Raw genomic sequence first — 20,976 nt, 5'->3', positions numbered from 1 at the left:
CCTTACTGGTCCAAATGAAAAGAAACACTATTTCCATACGTCTGGTAAGTCTACTTATATATAAAAACAATATCAGCACACATCACCTCAATGTCCTACAAAATAAAATTATAAGATCCATTATAACAGTCATTATACATTAGTTTTGTGGAGTTGTTTTATAACCACTTTCATGAGGATTCATTCTGACTACTAAACTACGTAAACTATGCAAGAGAGACAACACAAAGCTCAGTACATAACAAGCCTGAAGCTTCTGCTGTTGGCAGAGGCGCATCTATTAATACTCTGTCCTGTTTTAGTGTGACCCGCCTTTATAGAGAAAGACTCGCTGTCCAACAGGCAAGATCTTCAATGAGCGAAGCCACTAACTTTAGTTTCCTATCCAGAGCTCATGCTTAGAAAGTGACTCACATGGATAAAAGTCAAACAAGTGCAGAAAACGCTCTATAATTCTCTCTTGGCAGTCATTTTTTCCTTCTTCCCCCTCTCTCTACTCCTCCTTCCCTCCCTTCCAGAGAAACGACAAAACTAGCTACTGGTGTTTATGGGTCTCGCTAATGAATCCACTCCTAAGTGATCATTGAAGCCTTAGGTTTGCTTAACACGAGGTGTAGAGACCTCTGAAGGATATGTGAGCTCCTGAGAGGAAGTTTGTGGGGGTGTCTGCGCTGAGACTGATCCAGAATCAGATTTATGGAAGGCAGCTGTTGAGGGTTTGACAGACAGACGGATCGGAGCACTGCTGCGTAAGACAAGCAGATTCGAGCCGACAGAGGAGTGTGTCAGATCACACTAAAAGGCAAAGGTAAGTCACTCTTTTAAGTTTAACTCTTATTCTTTTCGTCAAGTTGGATTTGTGACTTCATTTTCTAATATCAGTCTTGTTTCTCAAGCCTGATGATGTTTATGTAACTAGAAAATATGGAATAACTGGAGACGTAAATGAATGAAAACACGACACTGTTCATTGCTGTTTTGTAAATTATATCATCTTTACTCATTAATATATTACAAACAAAGTATCAAAATGAAATGCACCTTTTAATGGGGCGCACATACTTTTGAACCGAACTGTATTTTAATCCCTTTTTCATGTTCTAAAAAAAAGCCACTGAAATGAAGAAATAGTTGCACTTCTGGAGCCAAACATATGAATTCTCAGTCATATTTTTTTCACTCTGATCATTATTTCAAACGCTTTGGCTGTTTTTCCTCTTTAAAATGTGAGCACGGTCCTGGGACCTATTTTTAGAGGGCCGAGGCATTACGGCGCGCTGGAGTTATGCAGACGGCAAGATTAGACGGAGTGGGGAGAACTTCATACAGCTTGTTATGTTTGCCCACAGCCTCTCTCCACAAGCTCTTATCTGTGCTCCTCAGAGAACTGGTTTTCCCACCTCATAACTGTTTATCCTCAAGCAGAACTCCACAGAAACAGAGCAGTATCGCGGCCGCTCAGTCCTCTTGATATTTGATCAGGTTCAGCTTCGACACCACGAGGATCTCGGAATCTCTTGAAAACAAAGTCAAACCCCGGTGCCTCGGAAAGACAGTGTTCTGCTGTAATTTCTTCTCTTGGCAGCTTAGACGAGGCTGGAAACGCTGAAAGAGCATCAGTAGGGAGGGTTAATGGAAAAAAGTCCTGAGGGAGACCGATAGAGAAAGAGAGAGGCTGTCTGTGAGCAACTTGTGGAGTCAAGATGTTTACTTGTACGACTCTAATGATCCTCTGCAGCCATTGGTATCATATGAATGTTTAATTACTGGCTGGTAATTATGTTTTTAAAGGGATTAGAAAGGAATGGGAATCGGATCATGCAGTTCCAAACCCGAGGAATGTTTGGATGAGTTTTCTGGGGAGACACAAAGGCTGTGTTTCAGTTTTTCCTTCATCCGACAATGGCATGTTCACTCAGGATTTGATTCAAAGGGAATGTTGTGCTACATACAGCACTCTCTTGACAAAAAACAGACATCTCGGAGATCTCTGTTTTGACAAAAATACAGCAAATACAACAAGATTTATCAAGAAAATGTGAGCCTGGTAACTAGGATGTTTTAAATGGCTGTAGAAATGTTTTGAGTGATACACAATGCTACACCGCCTTGAAAGTTTGGGATTCAGTAAGATGAGATGCATTAAACTAATCAAAAGCGACAGTAAAGACATTTATATTGTTAGAGATTATTATTATTTCCATTTAAATAAATGCTGTTTGTTTGCTGTTCACTAAAAATCCTGAAAAATGCACAAATATTAGCAGAAGCACAACTGTTTTTAAACCTAGTATTAATGTCTGCAAGTGATATTTCTTTAAAGGGTTTCCATTTATGTCTGTGTTTCCCATTTTGGTAAAATGTTAGAATAGGAAATGCATTTACTATTAATTAAGCTTTCCCTCAACAAGATGCTAATTTTAATAGTTAGTATGATATTTGTTAATTTTACGTATGGGGTCTGATCAAGGAATCTAAAATATGGTCATTCAGAGGCAGAAAAATGGCTTGATAAGTACTAATAAACAGATAATATTCCAGTAATATACACGCTAACAACTAGCTGATAGTGAGAATCGGTTTTTAAAATAAAGTGTTAGCGATATTGGTTGTTGAAGAACGTGCAGTTTGTGGATCAAATGCAATTAAAATGCAATTCATAAATACAATGACTACTTAATGTGTAGCTGACCTCTAATCTTAATTGTCAGATGGTGCGTGAGCAGTACCTCACCACCACAGATGAATCTGGGGCTCTGGCTCCAGTCACTGAATACATCTACATGATCGGCATCTACGGGTGGAGGAAGCGCTGCCTTTATCTGTTCGTCCTGCTTCTGCTCATCATTCTGGTGGTGAACTTTGCCCTCACGATCTGGATCCTGCGAGTCATGTGGTTTAATACGGTGAGAGAACTTCCGTCAGAAGACGTCAGATCACATATATAATCCATTTTTAATTGAAAAAGAAATAGATTTTGCCCTTGGTTGAGCTATTTTATCTCGGCTGGGCAGTGCATGCTCTCACTTGAAGTCACACTAATGCCGAAAAAAACGCTTTGCGTTGTTGGCTGTTGCAGGAGGGCATGGGATACCTGCAGGTCAATGAAGATGGGCTGAGGCTGGAGGGTGAATCTGACTTTTTGTTCCCTGTCTATGCCCAGGAAATTGATTCCAGAGAGGTAAGAGTTATTTAAAGTATACACGTATAAGCGCAGAAAAATAGATGCCCATTTAGCACATTTTATTCTCATCTTCATTACAGGATTCAGCTCTTCTGGTGCACTCCTCTGAAAATGTCACGCTCAATGCTCGCAATGCCAATGGTGATGTAACAGGAAGTGTATCCGTAGGTATGAGATACACCAAACATTTATTGGTTGATTACACGGTTTTGACCTCTCTGTGCATTGCGTAGTTTTTGTGATTTGATCACAACAATTAGTAGTTTAATATATCCGTCATGTTCACGTTTTTTTTACAGTATATACACACACATTAATACATATATTCTCTCAACATTTATTTCTATTCTCAACAGGTCCCAGTCAGGCCGAGGGTTTTGGCCAACACTTCAATATCAGTTCCAACCATGATGAAAATTTATTTTATGCAGATGTAAATGGAGCCGTCGTGGGAAAAGGAAAGCTCCGTGTTACAGGTGAGCCTAGAAATAGAGGAAGAAAAGAGAAAAGGAAGTGCTCTGTTGTATTATTAATTATAGTATTAGAAAGTCCATTGTTTACAATGTTGCTCTTTATTGCGTTACTTCAAATATTACTTCAAAAAGAAAAAAATGAAGCAAATAGTAAGTACATTCTAATAAATGAACCAGCCCCATTAATTAAGTGGTTAAACACTGATATTTTTATAAACAGATTGAGTCATAACAACACATGATTCACCATGGGTGTACACACTAGATTAAATATTAATACTTTACCTAAACCAGCCTAGAGCTATTTTGATTTTTGTTATGCAAAGGTGAACCTCATGATGATACCTGTCAAGCGTTTCTTTTTTTTAAATCACATTTCACCCCAAAAAGAACGTATTATATGTTATTTAAAGAACAAAGCCTGTTTCAGCCATTTTTTTTATTACAGTTTATTTCCATGCCACTGCACTAACTGCAAAAACATTATATTACGATATATAACTATGTACATTGATTAATCATGAATGTAATTCTGATTTTACATGTACATGCCTTCATACAAAAATATATACAGTAAAAACATAATATATTGGATAATCTGTATTTTAGCTAATAAATGCAGCGATGCCGCCCCTCTTCTTTTGTATAATTGTAAGCTTTCTGGTGTTTGGACAGGTCCAGAAGGTGCCATCTTTGAGCATTCTGTCAGGACTCCAATGGTCAAAGCTGTACTTAACAAAGAGCTAAAGTAAGCACTGTATTATTAACATTTTCAATTCCGGTAGAGCAGTTTTGGCTTGTTTGTTACATTTTAAGTCTGCATTTTATCTGATTTGTTTTCAAAAACATTCTTGCTTTATAAGGTCAGCTCATTAAAAGTAATGGCGGTACTGATTATATTACCTAAAATAACTTTTATAGAAGTTTCCAGCAGGGAATTCACCAGCTGTGTTGTGTGATGACCGAGTTATCAAGGCGTCTGGTTATTCAACCTCAAAAAGTATATTTTGTCATTAATCGTTTGCCATGTCATTTCAAACCTGTAAAAGCTTGGTTCATCTTCTGAACACAATTTAAGATATTTTGGATGAAAACCAGGAGGTTGACTGCCAAATAATAAACACTGTCAAAAAAATATGAAAGACATTGTCCGAATACTCCATCTGTCACACTCACAAGCCTCTTGGTTTTCAAATTAATGACAAAATGTTTTATTTTTTAAAATGTTAGTTTATTTTAACCCTTTTTTTTCTGCTTTAAAATGTCTTTCACAAGTAAATGTAATGCCCATGCACGTCCTGATTTCTAGTTGACCCTGGAACAACACTGTAATACAAAAAATATAATCTTGACCATATCCCCCACACCTAAACCTAACCTTAACCGTGAATAATCCATAACATCAGAGGAAATGACAGATGAATGATGTACTGACGTACAAGAACCAAACACCAATTGTAAGCCTTCACTAAAACTGTAAACTGGTTCTTTAAATCTGATTGGTTAATCACAATGTTGTTCTCGCTTGGTTAAATCCATGCACAGCCATGCAGATTCCTCTCAGTTTCTATCAAAGGAACTCTTGAATTTGAGAGTTTCTTGTGGCCATCTTGTGTCCAAACGGTGCACTGCAATGTGCTATCTAAGCATTTCCTGTCATTTAAGGCTAGAGTCTCCGACACGTTCTCTCAGCATGGATGCCCCAAAAGGCGTCCACGTCAAAGCCTTGGCTGGAAATGTTGATGTGACGGCACACTTCGATATTCAGCTACACTCAGCTGCAGGACTGGTAAGCAATTTCTACGTTTTTTTATGAGCTACGGAGCTAAATTCACTAATTCATGAGTTCATGTATATGTACACACATATAAATACATACATATACATGGACTCGCGTGTATATATATATATATACACACACACACACATACACACACACACACACACACACAACTCTAGTTGAAACAAAGACCCCTGGTGTCTGATAAACGATAGACTAGTCTGTTTATAATTTCATATGCAATTTCGTAATATGTTCTTGTTAGTAATCTTTAAATGAACTTTACTTATCCTTTAGTTACACTTTATTTTAAGATGTATTTTTACATTATGTCTTTCTTTATTACTACATTTAAGTACAGAGTAACATTAACTACATGTACTTACTATATGGTTAGGGTTTGGCTCAGGGTTAGACTCTTGTAATTATACATCATTTATAATTATATACAGCAATTATAATAGTAAGTTCATGTAACAAGTAGTAAGGACACCATAAAATAAAGTGCTGCTAACCTTTCATTAAATGCATTAAATGTTTTTGTGGTACGTTTCAGTTGATTTTAGATGCTGAAAGTGTTCGTCTGCCGACTTTACCAGTAGGAGAAGCCAGAACATCAGGTGAATCTCAGGGAATGTACAACACATATGAAGTGTGCGTTTGTCCCAGCGGTAAGCTCTTCATCTCCAGAGCTGGTGTCTTCTCGACCTGCAGTGAACACCATGACTGCTAATGACCTTCTGTCCGTAACGCCCACACTAGAAACAAATCCTGTTGGTACATTGTCTTGGGTGAGGTAAAAAAAAACAAACAAAAAAAACACAGTATGTATTAACATGTTACTGAATCAGATCAGAGGTTCAGAGATTTATCTGTTTGGTTTGGGTTTAATCATGATAGGGATTCGGGAAGATGAAATATACAGTATATACAACACACTTCCTTTGGAAATTTGTAACTATTTATGTTTTGGTGAATTGGTGGAAACAAGTGTTTCCGAACAATCCCCACTGACGTTTAGGACCCTACGATTACATCACATCGCATGAATTCATATAAAATCACCTTGTAAAATAGTTACATTTTCTAATTTGAGATTGGGTTGTGTAGACTGTACTATATAATATTATGAAACTAAATTATTGTACGTTTTCTTTTTTGTATGAAAAATGGTTCAAAATTAGGCTGGGCAAATAAAGGGGCTGGTAAACAGCTGACATCCTATGCAATATAATATTGAGGTGCAATAACCAAATTCTGTGTGTTGCAAATAGTTATTGTTTAAAGATGCACTCATTAATAGAGAAACTATTACAAATAAAACACGCATGTGCTTCTCCAAGGGTTATGAAATCAGTTTTTTATTATTATTTTTTTATTATTAAGTCATGTATAATAATACATTTTTTGTGTGAAGACACTACCTACAGTCCTAAAGCAGTTCCATGAAACATAATCGAATCCAAATGTCTCTCGTTTTTGTCAAATGGCAAAATCGATGCATGTTACTGCCAAAACAGCTGGGGTATTCAGAGTAACCACATTCTGTTCTGTATGTAAAATATTAACATTATTAATCTAGTAAAGCATTCTTTCAAACTTTATACACAACGGTTCGATATCAAATTGGGCATCTCCATTTATTTCAGGTGGATAAGTATCAAAATGCAAATTTTCCTACGGCAGCTTGAAACTTGGGATTTGTGTGTTTTGCATATGTTCTGTTTGAAAATGCTGAGAGTTATTATGTTTGTATATACATTAGTATGGGCATCTTCACATTTATACATCAGTTGTATATTATATTTTGGGTGATGTATATTTTCTCAGTGGAAAAACTCATATTTTGAAGTGTATATATATATATATATATTTTTTTTTCACGTTCAGTGTTTTGATACAAGTTGACATTATAATTTCATTTAAAAAAATCATTTAACTTAGTTCACCCAAAAATGAAAAAGGAACAGTTAATAAAAAAAAAAAAATGTGTCATCATTTACTCATCCTCAAATAATTCCAAATCTTTATTTAAGGTAAAATCTTGCGCACTATTTTGTTATCGTTATTACCTGATACCATTTGATTGAACAGTAAATTCAGAAGATATTTTTAAGAATACTGTCAGTGGGTCTGAAACTAGCAGAGCTGTAATATGACATTCAGAGATCGAAACAAAGCACAAAATATATTTGTTCAAACAATACAGTAGACCAGTGTTTAATTTCAGTCTCTCACAGTTAAACAAAGAAAATGGATGAAAAACATCGACATTGAGCACCATTTGAGCATCTATGTTCCTCTTACACAAATTTCAGAGAACGTCATGCAAAAAATTCTGCAAGTAGACGACAAGAGGTTCCCATTGTGAATAATAGAAAATGCATATTTAATCAATGTGTTTTTGAGGAACTATGCTTGTTGTACTGTAGGATGTGTACATAGCAGTTAACCGACACATGACATTTCAAGAGAAAATGTTAATTTTTAAATAGTAATATGCGCTAAAACTACATCCAGTATCTTTGTATGGGAAATAAAAAGTGCTCTTTTGTGCCCCCAGCCAACAATGTATACATGTATAGTTCAGTTGCAATAAAGTTGATTGTGAAATATGGAATAAATTTCATTCTTGCATACTGAAATTTAGCAAAAAGACAGATACAGTAATTGCACTGGTAAACACTTATGAACCTGCTGTCATATTACATCTTCAGGATGTAATTTACAGTCTTTCAAATATTTTTATTTTCACTGTTTAATGTTTAGGTTATGCACAGTATTACATATACAGTGAAAGATGTCAATTACCACATGGATTTGCCAGCTGATAAAATGGTGTATACACTGCCATTGTTGTAACCTGCCATTTTTTAATCTGAGAATGAGCTACTGGCACATGATTGATATAGATCCCATAAGAAACCATGAATTGATTTGCCTTCCATTGCTGGATTGCACATGATTCATTCATTCAAATTCCTGCAACCAACCTAGTGCTATTTACATGAAAGTGCAGTGCAACGCATGCTATTAAATCACAATACCGTCAACTTAATGACTACGGCAGGAAAAATACATTTCTAAAAAAGATAAAAAAGCAGCATTGGTATTCTTTATGTACAAAGGAACAACAATAATCAATAAATGTATTTAAAATAAAAAAAGATATTGCTATGTTTTGGAACATTATGTACACTGCTGCATGTTAAATAGAGCACACTTATCTTTGAACTCAGGCAACCTTTCAAAGAAATGGAGCAGATATGTACGCAATAATAAGCATGTGTCACAGCATCAGAGGTGGCACTGTTAAAATAAAATGTCAGCTAGATATATCATTTTACCTTGAACAAGTTTTTTTTTTTTTATATTTACTGGTCTATATTGCACAACCACAGCTTTGTTAATTGTTTTGTATTGTCTAATGCTGATATTCAGATTTTTTGCTGGACAAATGTCTCAAGTTTGATGATTATCCGAGCTGTACATTCCATTACTCTCATTGCTACTTCCGAAGTATATCTGTCATTAGGAATCTGGGGGAAGGGTAAAAGGTCAGGGTAGCGAGTTCTCAGGCTGTCCACACCATAACCCTCGAGGATGTGTACATCCTTGGCCAACCCTGTTAGCTGTGTGTTGTACTCCTCTACCTTTTGCGCAAGTGCTGTGGGCTTTACATCTTTGTCCGATTTTCCTCTAACTGCATAATCTGCAGCGATTAATGCAAGCTTTGTTGCCAAGTAGCATTTGAAACATACCCATTCATTGGCATTTTTATGAAGGTCATTTCTTGCAGCGGAAAAATTGGCTCTGGCTTGCCTTAGCCACCGTCGTGCCTCTACAGGGTTCCCAACGGACTTAAACGACGGTGGCACAAAAAAACGATTTGAATGCGATGTGCCTGCATAGCTAGTAAATTGTTCTCGGAACTGGTGCCTTTCCGATTTATGGCTTGTTGCTTCTTGGTTCCATGACGTGTAAAATCGCTGAAATGAGAATTTCTCTGACTGGAATCGAGTGGAGGATGCAGAGAAAGATCTCCTTGTTCCTCTATCAGCGGCCTGCTCCGCCTGTGTTTGCTTCTCCATCCTGCTGATCTCATTTTGTAGGTGCTTAAAGACTTCGGTAGCGATATCAAGATTCTCAGCATTTTTGTCAGGGTGCCACTTCAAGTATAAGCGGCGTATAATTTTCTTGCGTTCGGTTTCAGAAAGTTTCCAAGCTTGTTCTATGACCAAGGTAACTTCTTTTAGAATTCCTGGTAATGCATTGAGTTTTATCTTTTTGGGGGATGCCTCTGTTGTAGGAGCCCTGTGATTTTCCTTTCCAGGAAACATTGGAGGGACCATTCTGGCAGAAGGAGAACGACCCTCTGAGGGGCTAGTTGGAGTTGGTGTGCCATCTCGAATATGAGTGCTATCATCCTGTCTGGAGAATTTATACAGATCAAGAGAACTTACAATTTTGTACTCGCTGTACCCAATGTCAATTTGAAAGCACTTGCCGAGGACACTTGGATTTTCATCTTCCTCTCGTTCTACTTCTTGAACGATGATAGCATATGTGTAAGTTGGCTGGTAAGTGCCTAAAATATCACCTCCTTCTGAATCTACCAGGTAACCAACATATTCCCCAGGATAAAAAACATTCATGGGGTCCATGAGCAGTAAATGATGAATCTCTGCAGGGATGGGTGTACCAGGAAGTGGAAGCTCTAGCTTTGAGGGCTCTGTTGTGTCATACTTAACACCAAGGTTGTCTAGCTTCTCTGTTATTCTGTAGATGTCATTGCAACCCAGCATAGCAATAAGATAGGAGGTGTCAGATATCAGGTTGTCTGTCGCTGATTTAAGGGTCATTGCCAAAGCAAGAAGAAAATTAATATCTTTACTGTCAGAGTGCTGAATGTAGAGATGGATAACAGCAGTTCCATACCTTTTAAGAAAGGCAAGAGTTTCACTACGGCTGTGGGGAATTGGACTGCAGCCTTTCACTCGCAATGTTGTCTGTAGTTTCTCAAAGCAAGACACCTTCAAGCCCTCACACAGTGCTTTGCATAACCGTATTGCTTTCTCCTCATTCACCATGTATGCATTCTCATTCTCGTGTTTCATGATCCGAATTAATCCAGTGATAAATTGCTCTGATGACAGGAGCAATTGAAGCCGTCCCTGCAAGGAGCAAAGGGCCCCAAATTGGCACATTTTTGGAGAGTCTTCATCTAGTTGTTCCTCCAAGATACTACTTAGAAGCCTAGGCCTCAGTTTCTGGGGAAGCAACATGATTAGCTTTGTGTGAAAGGCATGGTCTTTACCTAGGTAACACTGGCTCATGTCAACTAGCATCTGAACGCCAACATTACCCTGAATTCGGCTCTTGTAGTGTGGTGCATCATCAAAAACCAAAGTGTTTGATTTGGCCAATCGTCCATCATGACTTGGAAGGTAAAATATCAAATCTCTGAGGTTTTCAAGGTCTTTACGGACCTGTACTGGGTCATTCTGAAGATTTTTGAACAGCCCAGAGACAGTTCTTTTCACAGTTCTCATTTCATTCGGGTCAAGCTGCTTGCCTTCCGAAATTCGATAAATTCGACACAAAACTTCAACATACTGTTTGGTTGAAACAATGTCCTCGGTTCCCAACAGTTTGAACAACTGATGAAATGTACCCAGCTCAAGGGGAAGTTTGTACAAGTAGGGTTTGAAGTCAGATTCATTATCCAAATTAATGACAACCTCCTCTGGTTTAAGGAGCTTCCAACCCTCTTCAACCATGACAAAGGCTACTCCTCGTAACTGACAGCGGAATTCATGTTTTTCTGCATTCAGAAATTCATAAATGCTCCTCAAGACCTTATTTCGTGTTTTCACTGTGTCATCATCCAAGTTAGTAATGCTACAAATGTTTTTGCAATTGCTAATTACCTTTTCCAATGGTGGGTCCACATTGACATTTAACAGGCTCAAAATAAGATCAAGCTGCTCTTGGCTGGGAAGTGTGTTTCCTTCCTGGTCTTTTATGCTTGTTGGAGTGGCTCTTTCTGGTAGAATAGGACAAGATGTCCACAGCAACTGCATGATATCAGTTTGTTTGAACTTTGGATTTACTTGAGACCCATTAAAGCGAATTAGAGGGATGGTGCCATTCATTTCTTGGTACTGAGCGTGGAGACGAACAAGCTCTGCTGGTGCACGCTCTGGGCATAGAAATGGTATCATAGAGAGTTCTTTGAGGAATGCCCCATCAAACAGATCTGTTCTCTCACTGAAAATGTGATTTAGGAGAATATCAACAACTGTCTGAACTTTTTCCTTGGACCAGTTTTCTGTATGAGCTTTGATGCTAATTTCTTTTGCAAACTGCAGAACTTGCTGTTGTGATACAATATATTTCAATCCAATATTCCGTAGGAATGTTATCCATGAGGGTAAATAGGAAGTCCCACTTTTTGGCTTTGAAACCTGCTCAATTTTTTTGAAGAAATCATTGGGAATGAATGCTTTTTGTGGAAGCATTACTTCAAACACTTTAACACTTTGATCAAAAAAGGCTTTTGCAGGTTTCAGTCTATTGGTGGAGTCATGAATGAAAGACAGACCTTCCAGTTTTTCAAAGAGCTGATCCTTGATGCTGTTTGGCTCCTCCATTGCCAATAATCTCTCCTTCAGATAGATGACATGTTGGATTTTGGCATCATTTGATAACATGTCAAATTTAGGAATTACATGATTCAGGTACACCTCAAGATCATCAATTGGTGTGACCCCAAGGAAGCTGTAGAGTTCTTTTAGCTGTGGATTATCTGCAAGAAAAGCTGAGGATGTATTGTGTGCCCACTTTTCAATGTCGGCAGAGGGAATGCTTTTTGTTAGAACATAGCATGCTCCAAAGTTTGCAATGCAGATATACCGGCCACTGACAGCTTTGTAGCATGGCAACAGTTTAAGACAATGTACATCATCCTGGGTCAGATTAGTCAAATTGCAGTTGAAGTACAACAACAGTGCTTCAAAGTCTTTGTCTGTCAAACCTGATGTTTTGAAAGCTGATATCTGGATCATGTACTCTAGTGCCCGGAGTATGCTGGAAGGATTATCTATATTTGCTGTGTGCTGAGCTAACAGAGGCAAGATGGGACTCTCTTTGGCACACATTTTATTTACAGCCAATTGAAAGCATCCACCCTTCATCAGAGTGTGAAAGACTTTGTCATTTTGTCCATTTGGAAAGATTGCTGCAAAGATCAAGCTCAGGGGTAACAAAACATCATGCTCTGGCACAACCAATTTGTTTCCTGACACCATAAATTTGATTCCTGGAAGTAGTGCCCAATCTTTCAATATATCCAGAATGGTCTCAAATTTAGGCTTGATTTCTGTCTGGTCATCCTTGGTTGCAAGTTGTTCAATGATGAAGTGCCATGCACTCTTAAGCCAAGATTCAGTAGGAAAGTTCTCCTTCCACTTTACTGAGTTTCTTGTTCTGCACTCTCTGGGAAGTATAGATCCCAGGAGATCTCCAAAACTGCTTATGTCAAAGGTCTTTGCCACACATGCTTTTAGCAGGATGTTACTGTACCTTATGTATAGTGTGTGCATGAAAAGCTCTTTCCTTGATGGAATAAGCTCATGATAAGCAGTCAGAAACTTTGGATGTCTGACGTCAAACACTTGCAGAATGTTATCCATTGTCAACAGAAGTGGCAAGCCCTCTATGTTAATATCATTTTCCTCCACATCTTTAAAGCAGTAGTCGACAAGTAGTTTCAGACCATGGAAGAGCTTGAAATTGGACTGCTGCAGTCGACATGGTAGCTTTCCAACTTGGCAGGATGCGTCTGGAGATGAGAATGTCAGAAGAAAGTTGCGAACATCCTCAGGAGTCACATAGTTGACTGCAATCCCAGCATCTTCCAGGCAGAAATATAGACTAGCTGTCTCATCACAGCTGTAGATTAGGTTGAAACCAACATCTAGAAGCATGGACTTCATTCTAAAAACATTTTCTGCCACAGATTTTCTTGTGGTAATGTTATACTCTGTGTTTTTAAGATGCTGCAACTCATCTTGAAGTAAGTTGTCAAAGAAAGCCCGGCCTTTGTTTGAGGTAGACGTGTTCACCCAGGAGATGTATACTGCAGAGTGTATATCACTGTTATCAATGTGGGGTGCTCTAACAACAGGGAGTAGTCTTTTCAAATCTTCATGAATGCAAAGGTAGACTGCCTTTACCAAACAATACCAATCTGGTTGAATGTCCAGTCTGTTTACAGGAAAGATAGACAAAAATTTTCTCAAAATATCCCTGACAACATGAATTGGAGTTCCCTGAAATATTGTCATGGTGGGGTCAGGGCCTGGAAAAAGCCGACGTTTCAGTTGAATCAGCAGTTCTACACATGCAGGAGCAATTAACATTTTCATTAGATTGTTGTTCCAGTCACTCCTGACACCAACTCCATTGTCATCCCTCCACAGATTTCTTCTGGCAGAGTCTAAAGCAAAATGACCATTCACATGGAAAGGCAGACCAGTCTCCAGAGAAAGAGGGAGAAAACAGAAAGCTCTATGTGGTTTTTTGTAGTTGTGACTGGTACATGCAGCAACACCACCACGTGGAAAAAGTGTTATGTCCTCATTTTTGTGAGCTGAAATGACACTCTTAGAGACCTTCTCCATGTCAGAAAATCCAGATCTGTTACATATCAGCCAGGTAGTAGAATTACCATCTGTGTCTTCTATGTCCATTGTGTAGGTAATCTGTTGCACTGGAATTTGAGGCAGCTGTTTTTTCTTGGAGACACTGTCTAAAACTGAGGCGTGAAACTGCTTCCGTTTTAGTCGATCACCATCTGTGATTTTTGCTGTCACCGAATATAGTGTTTTTAAATCCCCAGTTCCATTCTCAATTTCACATATAGAAATTTTCTCCATATGATTCAGAAACATGAGAAGTTCTGCACCATCCATTCGTATTTTATCAAGGAAATTTTGAACCATTCTGTCTGAAGCTGGCGCTGTGCTGATCTCTGAGATTTTGGCCATTTCTGCATTTCGTATTGGAAATCTGAACATTGTGCTGCGTTCCAGCTTGAAATGACTTCCTAGGTACAAGTTGAGTACATCAGAAAACTGTGATCTAAAGTCTGAATCCAAATCTCTAAACATTCTTCCTGGACTGACAGATGTAGCTCCAGGGGCATAGCGGGCATGCGGATCAAAGATGCAGAGAATGTCATTATTTGAGATAAAAGATGGGCAGTCAGTAATGTGATACACTGAATTAAACCCAATGCCATATTGGCCAGTTTTTCCAGGGTTTGCCTCTTTGGTACCCCTTCCTAGATTCTGGATGCCCCTAATATCATCCTCTGTAAAAGGCTGATTGTTATACACACAGAGTGATGGGCCTTGCATGGGAACCCATTTGTCATCAAAGATTCTGTCAGTTGGGTGGGTCCTGGGATCAAAGACAAAGTATATTTCTGTAGCTTTTGCATCATCTGCATTCTGCAGGAGCTCTTTCAACATCTCCTTTTCTGATGGATAAGCATTGAGGATACTTTTTATTCTGCTGGTGAGCTTCTCCTTCTGCCCAAACTCACTGCCAAGGGTAGTGAAGCAAACGTTGGAGGCATATCTTTCTAAGGCTTTGTGACGTTTTGGAACTGTTCCCAATTTTACTGCCACCTCTCTTGGAATATCACCATGGCAGTATTTAACAGCTGTGTCCCTGACTTTAATCCAAGGACAGTCATTATAGCACAGTGATTTTGATGGTTGTAGTGTGAAATTGCTGTCAGGAAGAAGGATCTCCCCATAGTTGCTTTGGCAGAATTCTTGATTTTTGTCCCGGATCAAGCTCCATATTCCCTCACTTATTATTCTACGAGACAGCTGAAAGTTTTCTTCAGTAAGGGGTTTTCTCCCACATTCAGTTTTTATCAGCTGTAAAACAACAGCGAATGTTTCAACAGTGAAGCTGGGTTGAACTCCCACATTTTCAAAAAGTTCACGACAACTATTTCTATACTTGTTGGGAAGCTGGTAAAGGAATGGAGCAGCATCAAAGTTTAGGTGAAATGCTACTTTTGATGGTTCCACGTATGTGTTCTCCACTAAAACTGAAGAGAATGTTTTTAGCTCTGTCATGATTTCTTCTTGTGCAGCATTAGACTGTAGTAATTCCTCATGGAGATATTTGTAGCAAGCATTGGTTATGTTCTCTTGATACAGAGTTACACCATCAAAGGATTTTGAGAGCTCTTTCAGTTGGCAGATGACTAATGAAACCGTTGGCTTTTTTATCAATCCAAGAAAGTCTTTCACAGCCAGCGAGATCGGACCACATCCTCTAAAGGAAGGGGAATTTTCATTGAGAATGGGCTTCATTAGACACACAGTGTCCTGATGGTCTGTTGTAAAAAGCTCTTTTGCTGAGAACATTGTAGACTGGGGAAAATTGTTTCCATGCCATGGAAGTGAAAATCCAGCTGGTTTTGTCAAGAATGGAAGGACTTTGATATTTTGTAATTTGGAAAGATACTGATTTGCTGCTGGATCTCTCATTTTTAGTTTTTCATCAATGAGACTGAGGATTATACTGCTCCTGTGGCACGCAAGTGTGTGGTCATTTTCATTTAGAGCCAATACGGACTCAGCCCGTTCAATCAAGTCTTCCCAAGATAGGTCATCCTTAACCATACCCAGCTGCACTAATTTTACCAAGCATACTGGATTGACATAGTCTCTCAAACTTCCTTCTGGGAATCTTCCATCTTCACTGTTGTACAGTTTGGCCACTCTGCCCTCAGGATGTATGAGTCGAGATGGCAATACAAGCTTCTGAGATGGTCCTGAACATGGAATACATGGTGTTTCCCTCAGTATGGATGCAAAATCCTCAAGTTTTTCATTGAGTACGTAATACATCAAAGGGTCACGTAGATCCTTATCAATGTCTTGGATATGGGGGAAGAATACATCTGAGAAAAACTGTGTTTCTGTCAGGGTGTTCTCCATTAGTTTTCCTTTACAGCCAGCATCATCAAAGCCTTCCTTGACCCAGTCTGGCAGCTCAACAGCACAAAGATCTTGGGAACCACACTTTCTGAGGTATTTCAAGAATATCTTGAAGGCAGCAGACCCAATGTCGGGTCTGCAAAGCAATGAGTCATCCAAAAAACGCACATTCTTGATTGACACCCAGGATTTGCCATCGGAAAAGACCTTTGCACGATCATCATCGACACCTTTAGCTATTTCTTGATAAACCCCTTGACAAATCAGAGTGAAATCATCATGGACAACTCCTGGGTCAGGCCAGGCTGCATAATAGTTGTAGTCCAATAATTCTCCACTTTCCGCCATTGACCTCAGCATGTTAAGTGCAGCCAAGTATGCTTGGACAATCACATGTCTCATAAAAATGGAGTTCCATTGTCCTTTTGTGTCTGTCTTCCATATCTCTTTGCGATTTGATGTGACAGCAAAGCAGCCATTTATGTGCACAGGTAAGCCAGTTTTGATTCGAAGGGGTAAGTAGCAGAAAACCTCACCAATTGGTGTGGCACTTGTCTTTACAGTCCATTTTCTATTGTCTTCTTCAGAGAGCAGCACAGCTACGCCTCCGCATGGTACCAGACCGAGGCGTTTTCCACTATCACTCAAAGAAAACTTCAGAGCTTCTGTTACATCCATGCATGAGCAGATAAGCCAGTTTGTATTTTCCACTCCTTTCTGTGGCATGTCATCTGTTAGTCTTTTAGTCTGTGTGCCTTTAGCAGCCATCTCAAAGTAGGATGATGGATCTTCTTCAGAACCTCTGAACAGTGGGGAGTGAAGATCAACAATGCGTCTGAAGACATTGTGGAACTCCTCCACTACAATTCTGATGATGCAACCAGACTTGGGAACCTCAGCTGGTACTCTGTTGGTGGCTGCAACTTTTTTCATGACTTTGGCAGCAGATTTCAGAATACTTAAGGGACCATAAGCTGCTTTGGAGGACCACACACTCTTGTTTATTGTGACCACATCCTGTGCAGCAGCAGGGTTTGGCTCCTCACACTTTAAATACTTCAAGACCATTGTTCCAACATGTTGTGTGAAGAGAATGAGTCGGTGACCACAGATGCTAAATTCATCCACAAGAGAGTAGATATCAGTGGTATTGTAGTAAATACTGCTGATTTCACTTACCGATGCCTCTTGCTCGGTTCTGAAAGGAAGTCTGAAGAGGGTCCCATCATACTTGTAAGGGGACTCCAGTGAAAGCGGAAGCTGACAGTTAAATACATTGATGAAAGGTTTGAACTGATTGGGAAATTTACGTAGCCGTTTCTGCTGTTTGCTCCAGTTAATTTTGATACCTGGATTTGACTTGTCTCTGATGTGTTTGCCAATGTGACTGATGTTGGGATCAAACATGATCATGAATTCTCTGCTCATGATGATGGGTATGTCGGTCACATGATAAACAGAGTTGAACCCTAGACCAAATTTGCCCACTTTGTCGGCTTCACATCTTTTCATCGAACCACCCAGCCTGGTTATATTAAGGAAGTCTGTATCAGAGAAAACAGAATTATTGAAGGACCACAAAGCTGGGCCATGACAAATAATCATGCCAGGGTCAAGCAGATTCTCTCTGATTTCAAGATTCTTTCGCATGTCAATCAGAAAACTACACTCAGTAGCATTTGCATCGTCAGCATTCTGCAAAAGCTCTTTGAAGATATCCGCTACTGAAGGATATTCCTCTAGAATGTTCTTTATTCTCACAGTTAGAGGCTCCCTTTGGCCTGACTGTTCGAACCCAAGGTTTTCTGGGTTTATCAATCTCGTGCTCAAACATGGAACTCTCAACCATTCAGCAGTTTTCATTGGAATGTCATCATGGACAAGGATGATGGGCTCTGAAACGTCATCTAGTAAGTCATTCAGATCCTCTACTTTGATGTCACAGTAAGTACATTCATGGATAGGCTTCATAACCAGTTTGCTTGGATCCTTGTGGTAAAGAATGGGGACGTGCATGGTAGCATCTACTGATATTTGACTACTGTATAGCCACCGTAAAATATTTATAAGGAGTAGCACATTGCGTTTGCTTTCTTCTTTTGTCATCTCCTGCTCACTCCTTTGCCTGATTGTTTCAACAACTTCAAGCACATGACTGGGAACAACTTCTTCAATAGAGCCACAGAATTTAAAAAGCTTGTTGAATTTTGCAATGGTCTTTGGTAACGAGTACAAGTAAGGCTGGAGGTCCAAATCTGGTATGGACTTTAAAACTGTGCGTCCAGGGGAAGCAAAGGTTTTTCCTGTCCAAACCCAATCAAAGGGCAGAGACTTCACAGCTTCCCTTGCATCCTCCAAATGAGCTTGCATGAAGTCATATATCTCAAACAAGATCTGCTGAAACTGATACCAGTCCTCAGTGGTAAATGCTTGGGATCTGTGCCAGTCATTTACTGCTTTCAAATGCTGGAGCACTTGATCAACCTGAGGCTCTAATGACAACTTAAGGGCTTTTTTCATGCCAGAAGAGGTACGTTCCACTAGGGCAACTGAAGAGCCAAGAAGCACAGCATGTGAAATATCACACATTTCAGAAAGAGAGGAAATATTGCAGGAATCACCCCTCCAAGCAAGTGACTTTGGGTAATTTAGTGGTCTTTCTTTGCAAACAGGTACCCATTTTAATTTTTGCAGGTTTGTCTGAACCTCGGAGGACTTCACCAGCTTTGTCTGTTTATTAAGGATAGTAAGAAGTGTTTTTGCCTTCATTAAAATGGGACTCCAATCTGGTTTGCTATTCCCTTGCAACTCCTCAATTTTTCTGGCAACTTGGAGCACATCTTTTTCACTGAGTTGAACCTCGTTTTTCAGTCCCAGTTGTCTCAGTGAATGAAGGACATCAGGAGATGATGTATAGTCATCTGGGGGAAATCTTGTCTTTTCTTCCATGAAGAAAAGGTTCTGCAAAATCTCTAACTCTGGATCAAAAAAGTCTGTTGGTGAATGAGGCTTTTCTGAAGAGGTATAAATAAACTTCAATGAAGACAGCCAACTAATTACTACCTTGTTTTCATTCTTTAGAAAAGACAAATGAGTTAGAGCCCAGAGCATGATTTTTGTGACTTCTTCTTTGGTGTAGAATCCTTTTTCAATGTCCTGAATTATCACCTTTAGACATTCAGTGCTTTTCACCTGTTCAATGTTCAGCAGCTTTATTAGACGGATAGTTGCCTCATCACTGCAGTCAACTACATTTATGGACAATTTCACATCTAATGGATGCTTGGCCGTATGATGTAATGCTCTGGCTCCTTTCAACAATGTAAAAAGTGTAGGGTCTGTCTTTGACTTCTGTCCAACTTTGTCAAAGATGGGAAGCTCTTGAATTATGCGCTTTTCTTTTTCTGTAACATCAGTGAGACCAGCTAAAAAGCTTCTAAGGGCAACCTTCTGTTTGACAGTGAAAGATGAAACTTGGCTTGCTAATCTCTGGGATGAACATCTGTCCATAATTTGTAGTAGGGCGCTTGCTGATGACTGGTGAATGTAAATTCTCAGGAGGGGATGGTGCAAGCAGGGATCAAGTTGCTTCAAGATAACACAGCCAAGTTTCTTCATAACTTCAAGCAAGTCATCTGACGGAGGACCCTCTTCCTCATTTACAAGAATGATGGGTGATGGAGTTTTTAGGCGTAGTAGCTCTAGAGAATCTAGGGTGTCAGTCAGTGGCACATTTGGAATCAAAGGCAAATCTTCAAAGACACTAAGATCATCTGGAAAGTTAATGTAGAGATGCTTCCAAATCATTCTGAGCCAAGATGCTGAGGGATGCTGCTTGTCTTGATCACCAGGGTACCACTGAACTGCAAATTCTCTAGAAGGCCATGCTGTAGTAAGGACTTCTTTAATTAGGCGTGCCGATCTCTCTGGCGTTAACACTTGAACCTGTGTGCAAGGCCTCCCTGAAAGCACATACAAACACAATGTAAAATGTAAAAGAAGAATTACAAGAATGTATACATGTAGGAAAATGTATCTGTGAGCCCTTGGATTTACCTAGATCTGGTCATAAACTTTGACCTGGATAGACCAACACAATCTGCTTTATTTAAATGTGGCTGTTTGTTTACTGCTGGTCAATGAAAATGTATATTGATAAATCTAGAGGTTCACATATTTTTTTCCTGCAACTTTATAAATTGTATAAAATGTGCATTCATGGGTAAAAATATGAGAAATTTATAATAACTGTTGACATTAAAAACATTTATAATCAATTAATGCACAAAAAAGAGAAACCTGTAAAAATGCCACACATGCTAGAAATATTTGAAAATGTCCAAATTAGAGGTCTCATTCATTCCCATTTTCAGTCCTTCAGGTGGCACAAATATGCACAGAATATATGGAAAAATGGCTTTAAGTAATGGAAAATTATTGCTGCTCGCATGCATGTGCATATGTCTTGTGTCACATTATTTTTTGCAATAAAAATAAACATCTGTTTACCGC

The 20,976-nt window shown here is 39.0% G+C and overlaps 2 protein-coding genes across 3 annotated transcripts in view; one reads left to right on the top strand and one right to left on the bottom strand.

The window, feature by feature from the left end:
* Positions 1–501: 501 nt before the first annotated feature.
* On the top strand, positions 502–8,061 carry sgcg (sarcoglycan, gamma). The gene is made up of 8 exons (XM_043258774.1): positions 502–808; positions 2,712–2,906; positions 3,080–3,181; positions 3,265–3,352; positions 3,541–3,660; positions 4,333–4,405; positions 5,323–5,446; positions 5,994–8,061. Exons 2-8 carry the CDS (start codon positions 2,712–2,714, stop codon positions 6,168–6,170), a joined length of 879 nt encoding a protein of 292 aa, XP_043114709.1. The 5' UTR covers positions 502–808; the 3' UTR covers positions 6,171–8,061.
* sacs (sacsin molecular chaperone) overlaps positions 7,627–20,976 on the bottom strand; it is a 24,915-nt gene continuing 11,565 nt past the window's right edge. For both annotated transcript variants that reach the window (XM_043258771.1, XM_043258772.1), the window contains one exon: positions 7,627–20,426. In XM_043258771.1, coding sequence (XP_043114706.1) covers positions 8,875–20,426 — 11,552 coding nt within the window. In that variant the 3' untranslated portion in view covers positions 7,627–8,874. The remainder of the gene's footprint in view (positions 20,427–20,976) is intronic.

The sequence above is a fragment of the Puntigrus tetrazona genome, chromosome 15 (assembly GCF_018831695.1).
Source record: "Puntigrus tetrazona isolate hp1 chromosome 15, ASM1883169v1, whole genome shotgun sequence".
Taxonomy (NCBI): domain Eukaryota; kingdom Metazoa; phylum Chordata; class Actinopteri; order Cypriniformes; family Cyprinidae; genus Puntigrus; species Puntigrus tetrazona.
This window is presented reverse-complemented; position numbering and strand designations above follow the sequence as displayed.